This window comes from Mizuhopecten yessoensis, unplaced genomic scaffold, assembly GCF_002113885.1.
Source record: "Mizuhopecten yessoensis strain PY_sf001 unplaced genomic scaffold, ASM211388v2 scaffold6863, whole genome shotgun sequence".
NCBI classification, from domain to species: Eukaryota; Metazoa; Mollusca; class Bivalvia; order Pectinida; family Pectinidae; genus Mizuhopecten; species Mizuhopecten yessoensis.
In genome coordinates, this window is record NW_018406762.1 from 1516149 (window position 1) to 1528242 (window position 12094).

At 35.3% G+C, this 12094-nt stretch overlaps 2 protein-coding genes across 6 annotated transcripts in view; one reads left to right on the top strand and one right to left on the bottom strand.

Annotated features, from left to right (window-relative positions):
• Positions 1-3456, top strand: part of LOC110452764 (methyltransferase-like protein 24) — a 38506-nt gene extending 35050 nt beyond the window's left edge. For all 5 annotated transcript variants that reach the window (XM_021501440.1, XM_021501437.1, XM_021501441.1 and 2 more), the window contains one exon: positions 1545-3456. In XM_021501440.1, coding sequence (XP_021357115.1) covers positions 1545-1853 — 309 coding nt within the window. In that variant the 3' untranslated portion in view covers positions 1854-3456. The remainder of the gene's footprint in view (positions 1-1544) is intronic.
• A 2076-nt stretch (positions 3457-5532) lies between these two features.
• Positions 5533-12094, bottom strand: part of LOC110452763 (carbohydrate sulfotransferase 15-like) — a 15763-nt gene continuing 9201 nt past the window's right edge. Inside the window, exons 7-8 of the mRNA XM_021501436.1 lie at positions 11550-11697; positions 5533-8244 (exon numbers count right to left, since the gene is read on the bottom strand). Of these exons, the coding sequence (XP_021357111.1) occupies positions 8057-8244; positions 11550-11697 (336 nt within the window). The 3' untranslated portion in view covers positions 5533-8056. The remainder of the gene's footprint in view (positions 8245-11549; positions 11698-12094) is intronic.

Consider the following 12094-nt stretch of genomic DNA (forward strand, 5'->3'; position numbering starts at 1 on the left):
CGGTAAGCATGTCATTACTCCACTACAGCTGTAAATCTAAATATTAACAGTGCCTTGTCAGATAAGCATGGCATTACTCCACTACAGCTGTAAATCTAAATATTAACAGTGCCTTGTAAGATAAGCATGTCATTACTCCACTACAGATGTAAATCTAAATATCAACAGTGCCTTGTACGGTAAGCATGTCATTACTCCAATACAGCTGTAAATCTAAATATCAACAGTCCCTTGTAAGATAAGCATGTCATTACTCCACTACAGTTGTAAATCTAAATATCAACAGCGCCTTGTAAGGTAAGCATGTCATTACTCCACTACAGTTGTAAATCTAAATATCAACAGCGCCTTGTAAGATAAGCATGTCATTACTCCACTACAGATGTAAATCTAAATATCAACAGTGCCTTGTACGGTAAGCATGGCATTACTCTACTACAGTTGTAAATCTAAATATCAACAGTGCCTTGTACGGTAAGCATGGCATTCCTCCACTACAGTTGTAAATCTAAATATCAACAGCGCCTTGTAAGGTAAGCATGTCATTACTCCACTCCAGCTGTAACTCTAAATATCAACAGTGCCTTGTAAGATAAGCATGGCATTACTCCACTACAGCTGCAAATCTAAATATCAACAGTGCCTTGTACGATAAGCATGTCATTACTCAACTACAGCTGTAAATCTAAATATCAATAGTGCCTTGTAAGGTAAGCATGGCATTACTCCACTACAGTTTTAAATCTAAATATCAACAGTGCCTTGTACGGTAAGCATGGCATTACTCTACTACAGTTGTAAATCTAAATATCAACAGTGCCTTGTAAGGTAAGCATGTCCGTTTCTCCAAAAGCAGCTATACCCAAATAGAGTGGACTAAGTATTAAGTCAAACCTTGTATACTTGCCATGTCCTACTTGGGTAAGCAAACATTAGATAAGATACTATTGAAGTACCAGCAATGCCCTTCACAGGTAAACACGCCAGATGGACTAATGATGAGATCTTAATGGAAAAACTATAGTATCTCACTTTGACACAGAAAATGTGTACACGTCTGATGGCGAAGTAAATATAGAGCAGAACAGGTAGGGAGCACAGAGTCAATAACAAAGCAATGTTAACAAGAATATTTCAAAATCGCAATTAGGCCAAAGATAAAAACATATCAGTTTCCTGTCACACGTCTGATAAAATGGGTAGGTAGGTAGACAATATATAGTATTTTTCTTTATTTCTATATATTGTTTTTAAGGAGAGTAATCTAGATTTTTGAAGTGAAGTGCTTCATTGATCACTGCTAAAAATGGTTCAGGGTAAGCAAATGAAAACTTGGGGTAGGGTAACCGGAAACAACACCTTTTGTTTGGCCTATGTGTTTTTCTAATTGGATTGGACTTATAGAGACAATCACCTTGTACCTTCACCGTCGGAACAACTGTGTGTTTGTTTTGCCTTTAGATGAGTGTTAATCAGACCTATCAACTTATTGAAAATGGCTACACATTTTAAAGTACCTTGACGTATTTTTGTTTTCTTTTCAGCGGGACATAGATGTCTTGAAAATAGATGTTGAGGGACACGAATGGGCTGTAATTGAGTATCTCATACAGGGTGGATTTTTACCCAGGATCAAACAGTTTTCTTTGGAGTACCACTTGTTTCCCGATTGGCCTAAAAAATCGGAATATCCAAAATTATTAAATATCTATAAGCAACTAAGCGCCAGTGGTTTCAAGAAATTCATGACGGGACTACATCCTTTAAATCATAAACCAGAGTCTTTCAACATTCAAGCGGATGTCGGTTACGTAAATATGCTTTATAAACCAAAGAGGGAACCGTCGTCATGAAATTGTTTCTCAGTCATTCCATATGTTTGCCAATCCGATTCCAATAACATGCGTTTGAATCGATGTGTCGTCTTTCCTAAGAAAACTCCTAGACTTCAGCAAGTTGACTTATAGATCTACAGAGTATAAACTATTATATTATCAATAGGGATAATATGATTTAAAATACGTATGTTTTAAATAACTCGCAGTCACTGTAGTCCCAAGCCTTCGGAATTGAGCTTAGCCCGAAGGCTCGGATCTACATTGACTGTTAACACAGGAACATAGTCATATCTAGTCGTATTACTTCAAAATTATTCAATAATGATATGTCCATGATTACACTATTTAATTTTAATGGAAGCAAACCTTTTCTTTTGGAAAAAGATGAAAAAGTATTATATATATATATATGTTTTGGGCAATTCAGAGGCATGTAAAAATATGCCAGAAAATGTCGGGTTTCTATTATAGTTTCAAACACCCTTTTTTTCTATAATATTAGTAGTAGCATTGCTGAATTCTAGGACTGTTATAGGATACCCGTACCTCTGTCAAAAGTATAACTTCGCATTATAAACAGTGTTTTTTCCGGCCTGGCTATGTCATTGATTCATTAATTATTGAAAATAAAACCATACCTTGCCGGACTGTTATGAATATCTATTAATTGAAGTTATTTAAACAAATCGTGTCGAACAGTAGTGTTCCGAGAGTAGAATAATCAGCGAAACTAGACCGGCATTTGAACCCTGGACCTGAGTTTGTTAAACTGTCACTCTAACCGACTGAGCTTCCTGGTCAACTAAAGTGTCTTGGCCAAAATGTATGTGAATTATATCCAAAACAAAATTAAGGGGAGGTACGTGTGTATTCGAAAAGCCAGAATGCATTTGGACAAGGATCCTTATCGGGAAGAACTCCGTCGATTCAAGCGCATGCACAGATATCTATTTTACACAGCAGTCTATGTATACATATAAAATGTTTTAATATTGACGTTTATTGATGATCGTTACGAATATTCCTAGTCATGTATTTGAAAATTGAGTAAAATGTATATAAATACGTCATTTGAAGGATTGTTTAGTGAGGAATACCCTGTAACAAACGTGTATATATCATTATTTACATGTTACTTATTCTTGCCATGACATTATTTTCTATGAAGTATTCTTTACATTTCATTTTAAAAATCATTTACCTTTTTATGTGTGCTGTGCTGACATTAGTTTTAAAGTCTTATAATAATTAAGAATGTGGATTATTTGCGGATTTAAGAGAGTATTTTAGAGATTCATTTATTGACATTTTTTCTTTACCGACAACTGGCATGTTAAAACAGTGTAACATGATTCTTTGGGTATTTCACAGCCGACCCGATATTCTTTATCTTTAAAAAAACGCAGCATTAAATATCAGTATATGTTCTGGTGCCTAAACAAGTTAATTTGTAACATTGCTGACAAATTATCATGGGATCAGAAAGGTATTTCTAAGCATTGGGATATTGCTCAGTTACACGATTGCGAATAAGAAATGACTTTCTCACTTCAATTAAGAATGGGGTTAAAGCACATTGTCATGATTTGAGCACGAGAACAGATCTTTGTAAAAAAAACATCCCTGAAATCCAAGGGTTCCTTTCATGGTAAACGTATCTTCTCTGCATCCCTCGGATATGTCGTGACACATTCGAATGATGTCTTCACGATACCTTGCTTGTGAAACAAGTTAGTCTAGTCAGATTATTTTATGAAGATCAAAGCAATACGCGCGGTAGAATAGACAGGCTTTTTTACATTTCGGGTGTAGCTCTCTGTAATATTCTAAGAAAAGGTATCAACCTACAATTTGTATGGTTTGTATGCATGACAGACACCAATAAAAAAGCTCACCGTGACCTTCAATTTTCCAATGACTTATTTTAGAGTTGCAATATACGTTTCCCGAGCGTAAATCCCTGGATTTCAAATATGACGAAAAAAGACCTGTCTGTAAGACATAAGTACTTGTAACAAACAGTTTATGTTTCTCGCTCTAACACTGTACAGCTGTCTGTTTAGGTAGTCACATCTTCGTTTGATCGTTAGGAGTAATTGAAAAAAATTAGAAACAACACCCAAAAACGATATACCCAACATGTATTGTTTTTAACTACTCCTGGTGTCGAGTACCCATAGAAAACCAGCCCGAAATGACATTTCCCTTCCGTCAGACTAGAACACCGTTGCATTTTGTCAGTGAATGGGCTGAGGAATTCCGTGACTGTATGTATTGTTATGAAGATTTTGTACACGGCCATGGATTTTGAGTGATAGGTTTTAAGTATGAAGTCATGCATGTGTGTGGTTGGGATGTTCTGTGTGCAATGTCGTGTATGAGGTTAAATGTGCACGAGAGCCTTTCCTGTTTCATCGATTGAGAGAAACAGTAAGAAATTCAAATAGAATTGATGCCAGATGTCATGTAATCATATTGTGAAATATTTGAGATTTTATGTGCACAGTAAGAAAAATATTCCTCGCATGGCATTTGACCTAATGTTGTTGAAACCATTTGTGTCATACAACAAGTATGGAAGTTGGATTGACAATTGTTATTTTTTCTCGCATTATATTGACGTTTTTATCCATGACAAATGTAAGAGAAAATACTCTAAAACATATACAATGTAGGTGAAAAACGTAATTCCATTCTCAGGTTTATGTATAAGAAGAAACATTCCGCAAAGCCTAGGGTATTACTATAAGTTGCTCCATTAAGTGACCCTTTCTTCCATACGCTTACAGATTAAAATGTCTTAATCCTACACGGGTGAAGATGCGACAGAAATAAGTGCAAAACAGTCAGCCATCCGTCCTCTGAATTGTTTTCACGTTTCTACCTATTTCAATTCTGCAATTCGTTGTGATACCCTGTTTATTTTCACTAGAAAACATCTTATCAGGTGTCATGATCACTTATACATAATATACTTCAAGAGACTAAGCAGAAGGAATAGCAAGCAACTATATTTTCCCGGGTCAATATGTCGCTTATTTGTAGATATAACACCGGGAGAACGCTTTCATGATGTAAATAAATATAAATATAAACTTTATTTATTTTACAACAATCATGAAACAACTTATAACACCCAACTCACTCACTCACTTTCATTATGTACCAAATGTCTTGCTTATTTTAGATAAGTTTAGACTATTGATACGAAACATACATGTTTGTTTGTTTATTTTAGATGCAATGCATATTTTAATCAGGCGCCTTTGCACGAATTATGATTGTTTGGCAATATGGAAATTGCATTATTAGCAGTTGATTGTCTTGAGCCTAACTCTTTCACCTTTCACGATAGCATACTTAAAGTTGATATAAAGGCACACGTGAACGTCTTGGGAAGGCGTATTGACCTACATCGCAACAAGAACTTGTCCAGAACAGACCTTGGGAAGACGCAATAACATGAACTTGGTTTAATGCCAGTAAAATCGTTTCCAAATAAAGAAATTTGTTTTACATTAAGGTTCCTGGACCACTGACTAAAACTCTTTAACTAGGAACTGGACCTTTGTAACAGTGTAACGATAGTTTTGATAAATTATTTCTGAAGAATAATGCATGCCTTGCAGAACTTTTCAAAATTTTTTTTTTTTTTTTTTTTTTTTTTTTTTTTTATATAACTTGTTTTTGTTTGTTTGTGGATGTTGAATCAAACACATTTTCGTAATAACAAAAAAATCACATCAAAAAATCTCTTTTCAAATCTTCACTTTTCTCCGTATTTTTGACTGTCTTTGTCTGAATCTAATCTAGGTCATTATGAACTGCTTTTATGTTCACTCCATACTTGTTGTTATTCGTTTGAAATAGCATTTTGTAGCTAGGTAAGGGGCTAGCAAGGTTAGAGACTTTTTTTCAATCGCTTTCATTGGTGTCATTTTGTTTTTTACACTAAGCATCAGGCTTTTCTAAACCTGAATTCATCACCGGAGCTTTATTATTTTAGCTTTATATTTCTGTTGATACTCACAGTCGACCGACAGACCTATCTGTGTGATAAGTGAAGTTTGTGCTACTATGTGACTGTCAAGAGATGATCGACCACGAATTCGATTTTTTTCAACAAAGTCTCTCCCTCTTTGACCATCGATTATGATAGCAAGGAATTAAGTGCCGTAAACATGTTCTTGGATATATCCAAAGTGCAGTTACTTTCTATTGTAACGAGTCCCAAAGATCTATAACCTAAGCAGAATAAATGATATAATTACAGGTTGACAAGACTCGGTTTTTAAATATGAAATAACAGTGTTAAATTGACATCTGAGATATTTAGTCAAGTCATCAACACGGTATATACTACGTATATATTTAACAAAATAAATCTAAAGGGAAACATTTTTTTGTGTGTGTGATGCCTTTGTTTCACTCTTTCAGAGTTGTTCACAGTGTTTAACATTTAAATATATTTTTTCAAGCTATCTCAAATGTGTCATTAAACTGTGCTTGTTGATTTTTAATGTACAATAAACTGTGATATGAATCACAAATTTGTGTCGTCGTTTGTTTTAAAGCATTATACAAGGACAACATGGTTCTCCCAAATAAGATAAAATCGGAAATATGGGAAAGAATGCCGCCCGAATAACCCCAGATTGTTTTGGCTACCACTCTCCGTTCAATGTTAAAAAATAAGCGCTACCTCCCAGGTAATCGTTTATAATATATTATAATTTACACAATTCTGTCGACCTTTCTCAAGTAATGACAAGAAAATAGTCTGTCGCCATTCTTTCATCCAAAAACTTTGTGGACCCGATTCATGGGCATTCAATGGAGTGGATCGCTGAAAAATGACCGTGAGTGGCAATGGACTGGCAGTTCCTACCGAGAATCGTTTGTGAAAATTAGGATAAGCGACCTGTTAAGTATGACATAGTGTACACACAAGGACCATATTGAAATCAATGCGACATGACAACTGCAGCTAAATGAAGAAAAAAAAAACAATTGTTCCCCGGTGCTACAGAAGGTCCATTCCCGTTTTTGAATGTGAATTCCAAGATATCAAGCGATAGATATTTAAAGACCGATCGCCAAAAGCAGTGTTTTCGGACAAATGCGGACTTTTACACATATTAAATACCGTACACATTGTAACGAAAAAAATACGAAACTAGAAAGTTCTTATAGTTGGGTTTCACAGACAAAAAAAAAAGAACTTCTGGCTTATATTCATTTTCTTGCATTTGACACGAAGAACATACACGGAGTATATAGTCTCAAATGTGATAACTTGATATAGATACATTATTAGTCTCCACTATAAAGAACATACTACTTCACCTAGGCAACAAAATAACTATATGAACGTCAATCAAATATTGGCTGTAGAATATTCAAATGGGTTTTTTCCTCTCAAGATCAGCATCAGTGACTTAATAGCTTTGCAAATTAACCAAACAGTATCTCTCTAGAATTCTTCTTCTGAACGTCCGTTATATATCTATTTTGAGTGTTCGGAGTGTGTTCAGTCGGAAAAGCGTCCAAAAACTGTCTGGAAATTCCTTTAATGGAAATGCCTCTCCAGGATCCATACGGAGCGTCGATTACAGAAAACTTTTACTAAATGCCCAAGAAATATTGGCAGCAGAATGTTCAGATAGTTTTCATTCGGACAGTGTATAGACCGTCTGATTAAACTATAAATATTGATCAAAGAGCATCTGTCGAACATCTCTGGGCTAATGGCCATAAAGCAGATCACCAAATCACAAATGATATTAACAAGAGACAGTCTCTCCAATACATTTATGGATTATTGATAGAAGAACATCCCAGCAAATCATAGGTCTATGGGAAATTGATCAGACAACATCTATGGGATATAAACATAGAGCATTATAGTATATCTCTAGAACGTCACTGCAGATCGTCCACGTCTTTGGTGTGTTGATCATACAGCATTTCTGCGAAAACATCCACAGACTATTGATCATGACCGATCTTCTTTAGGATATTGACTCAGTTAAACTCTGCAGAAGTTCCTCGGCGATATTGATCATATTGATATTGATCATGGCCGATCATCTTTAGGATATTGACTCAGTAAAACAATGCAGAAGTTCCTCGGCGATATGGACATAGAACTGTCTGTTCAGAGAGCCCGACTAATAGGTAGTAATGGGTAATACTGGAATAACACGCCATCTTTGTTTTCACGACCATAAGAAGTCTTCGTTTTTCAAAAGGTTCGACAACTCCACGTTGAACGGTTGGTATATGTCCCTAAGAATGTCTCTGGTCTTGTTCAGCATAGGTTTGGCCTTGACCTTCCGCTTGGTGACGTTCTCACGGACCGGACTGAGAATACCAAGGACCGCCGTCTGTTGTAGGGACACGGGAGCTGAGGGAAACAAGGAATCACATTCAAATTATTAATTTTGTTAATAAAAAAAAAAAATCTTTATTAGTTGATTAAGTTTTATCTTTGTTTTATTCATATTCCAAAGAGCTAATAATTTAATTGTAATACAAGATGTTTTAAATGGTTATCCTCTATTGAACGTTGAGCATTATGGGTGAGCACAACGACTGGTTCACCTGTTGTCAGTATAATGTGATCGGGTGGAGTACTGTATTTGATGCTTTCGGCATGGTTATTTACTGAAGTAGCATTCTATAATTCTGCGCTATCGCATAGAAACAAATACATCTTTTTATTGTAATATTTAAAATTATCAGAAAAAACAAAATGCAATTTCAACATGTCAATATGTCAATATTTTGATAAAAGGAGACGGAAATCTTATGTAAAAACCAGAGATCAATGATACTGATTTATTATTATTTTACTGTTTGATTATTGTGTAATGCGCTAATAAATCAGTCTGAAGTTCACCCAAACCAATCTCGTATGCTATTCTTTGTATGTTGTTTCTTTAATTGTATGTTGTTCTTCTAGCTTAGGCATCTATACCCGAAATTGGATTAATATCAAAATTTTGGCAAAATGGTTATGTTTTTTATTTAATTTATCTATATACATTATATTTAGACGATCAAATACTACAAACTCAATTTTGCCGAAATGACAGGCTTTCAATCGGATGTATCTATACTACATTTACAACAATTTTTTAAAATTCTGAAGTCTAGTTCCCACTGACATTTCCCCATGCTATTTCTCAGTATCAAAGGATTTCTGAACTTTCCTAAAATACCACCAGCGAAATTAAGTTAGCTTGATTCCCCAGTAAAGCGAAATATTTAGTCAACCCACATTCACCTACCTTGCTATATATGCAACTTTTATATAGATAATGCAGTTATCATTTTTTGTGTATTGACTACTAATATCAAAGTACAGGTCGAGTTTATATCACCTATTTTCTAAGAAAACATGTGCGGTATCGACACACATACATTTTATTGCCCTTGTACATAAGATAGATAAGATAAGATAAGATAAAAAAAAATAAAGTCGGTGACCATTTTAAAACAAATAACATAAGCTCTATAGAGTTCTTGACCGACAAACATGTTACATACAAAGACATTCCGCTTGACATGTTTGACCTATTAACAGTAAGGCAATACAAATATTATTTCAGATAAAACACTTCAGATCTCGAGCTACTATCAGTATCTATTGACACGTTTTGTCAGATAAACACATTCTTTACACATTGTTGTTAGAACAATTAATACATCTAATATATTTTAAAACACATCAGATTTCATGTGATATAGTCAATAAATTAGCACAGATCTGTTAAAATACATTCAAAAATGAGACAGGAAAGTGTGTAGAAGTGAGGGTGATGGGTGATATAAAACCGGTACATTATACAGCTTACCTCGAAACATGCAATCCTTCACAAGAATATGAAGTTATCTTAAAATGTGTTATTAATATTTCGATTCGTAGGCCGTTTTATTTACATACAATTTATAGATTTTATATATGTAATCCAACACTCATTTGCAGGCTGAACATTTTCATTGTGTACCGTTCCAGGAGAATATTAAAGATGTGAAGTGAGTGGTTATTTGTTGCCCTACATGTGTTGGGTAGGCTGCTGTGTATCTGAAGGATATCATGCCGTATGTAGTGGTTCAAACTTGTGGGGATGTCTAATATGTTGGTGTATCTGAAGGATATCATGCCGTATGTAGTGGTTCAAACTTGTGGGGATGTCTAATATGTTGGTGTATCTGAAGGATATCATGCCGTATGTAGTGGTTCAAACTTGTGGGATGCATAATGCATTGGTGTATCTGAAGGGTATCATGCCGTATGTAGTGGTTCTAACTTGTGGGATGCATAATGCATTGGTGTATCTGAAGGGTATCATGCCGTATGTAGTGGTTCTANGGGGGGGGTAGGTATGTGTACCCGGGTCAAGAGGTCATCGTATGAATTGGAAAATTTGAGTGCCCTATACTGATGTTTTATTATTTTTGTGATATTTGTTTCAGAGCAGAAATGCCAAGAGAGTGGGCATACGTTAAAGTGTGAAATAATAAAGATGTGAAATATTGTGAGCTTATTTAGTCTGTTTAGGTGTTTTCTAAATTCTATAAAGTACATTTAGTTGTTGTGAGGCTTTTCTGCAAATGTTTTTGATGTGCAAGTCTAACACCTAGCAGTTTTGCACAGTCTTCACATGTAAGAGAGGTGTCATTGATTTTGAAATAGATGTTTTGTGACCGGGTCTTTTTTCCTATGGCTAGTGCATGCTTGAAATTTGTCAGGGATTGCTTTCATTTTGTTTATGTCGAACCAGTGTATGAGATGTTTTGTGTCTTGTTCTAGTGCAGATATAAGTTTGTTTAGATTTGAGGATGAATGTGATAGGGAATTGTCGTCAGCGTAGCTATATAGTTGGCAGTGTTGTACAGAGAGGAACATGTCATTAATAAATATGTTGAAAAGAAGTGGACCCAGGATTGAGACTTGGGGTACACCCTTTTTGATACTGTTCCAGCTGCTGAAAGAGGTTTGGATTTTCATTTGTTTGAGTTCTGTCATTTGAATAATTGTCTACTAAATTAAGTGAAGGTTTCGAAAGACCAAAACTGATAATTTAGCAAGTAGAATTTCATGTGGTAGGCAGTCAAAAGCTTTTGATAGATCCATTAAAATAGCAGCTATATACAGTTTACCTATCGACCAGATCATACGTTGAAAAATATCCAAAAACATTAATATTGCAACCACTCTTTTACAATTTTGACATTTCCATTTGCACACTTGACGAGTATTTGGACCGTGCGTTTAGCACGTAAGTTATAACCGACAGGAGAAGTACAAAGGGAGATAACACTGATGTACACTTACTACATCTGGCACCATAACCGTTCATAGTGCGTTTTTAAAACATATATGTATCGTATACTTTCCGACAATTACTTTTAAATACTTTCGACTTGCACAAAATTACATCTCCAGCTTACACGCAGGCATACACACATAGGGATATATTAGCCAGGTGGCATAGGACTAGTAGTTAGCGCCTGATAAGGCAGTTTCATGCGAATCCTCAAAATTGTATTGATTAAGGTATACGCTAATTGTGTTAATTGTATATCTATGTACTGTAAAGCGCTTTAGAGTGGCTTTTGTCAGCTAGATAGGGCGCTATATCAAATGTTGTATATTATTATTATTATTATTAACATTCCTTCTGTGAATCATATTGGACCTACCTAGGTCGAGAAATCTGTATACTCGGTTGATGTACTTTGGGATATCAGTGATGTAGTCTTCAAACCGTATAATCAGAAACTGCTTCCTTGGGAAAACCTTGAGCCATTCTACCAGATACACAACGTAAAATCCTAGATGTATTCGTGCCTGAAAAAAATAACAAGGTACTTTGTGTTAAAATTAGGTGGCTGAAATCCGCCACAGAGCACCAAACAAAAATAAATTTATATACAATTTTGTCACATCGTTGTACAGGTAAAAATAATACAAATCGCTCACTCAGTCATAGCTTGACAAAGGGACCAGTCGGCCTTGAAACGTGATACGTTTAATACGTACATTGTTTGTCTAAAAAGTAAAACTTTGATATTCATACAGGCTTGTTTGGGGTTAAGACATTGACAAAGGGACCAGTCGGTCTCACTCAGTCATAACTTGACAAAGGGACCAGTCGGTCTCACTCAGTCATAGCTTGACAAAGGGACCAGTCGGTCTCACTCAGTCATAGCTTGACAAAGGGACCAGTCGGTCTCACTCAGTCATA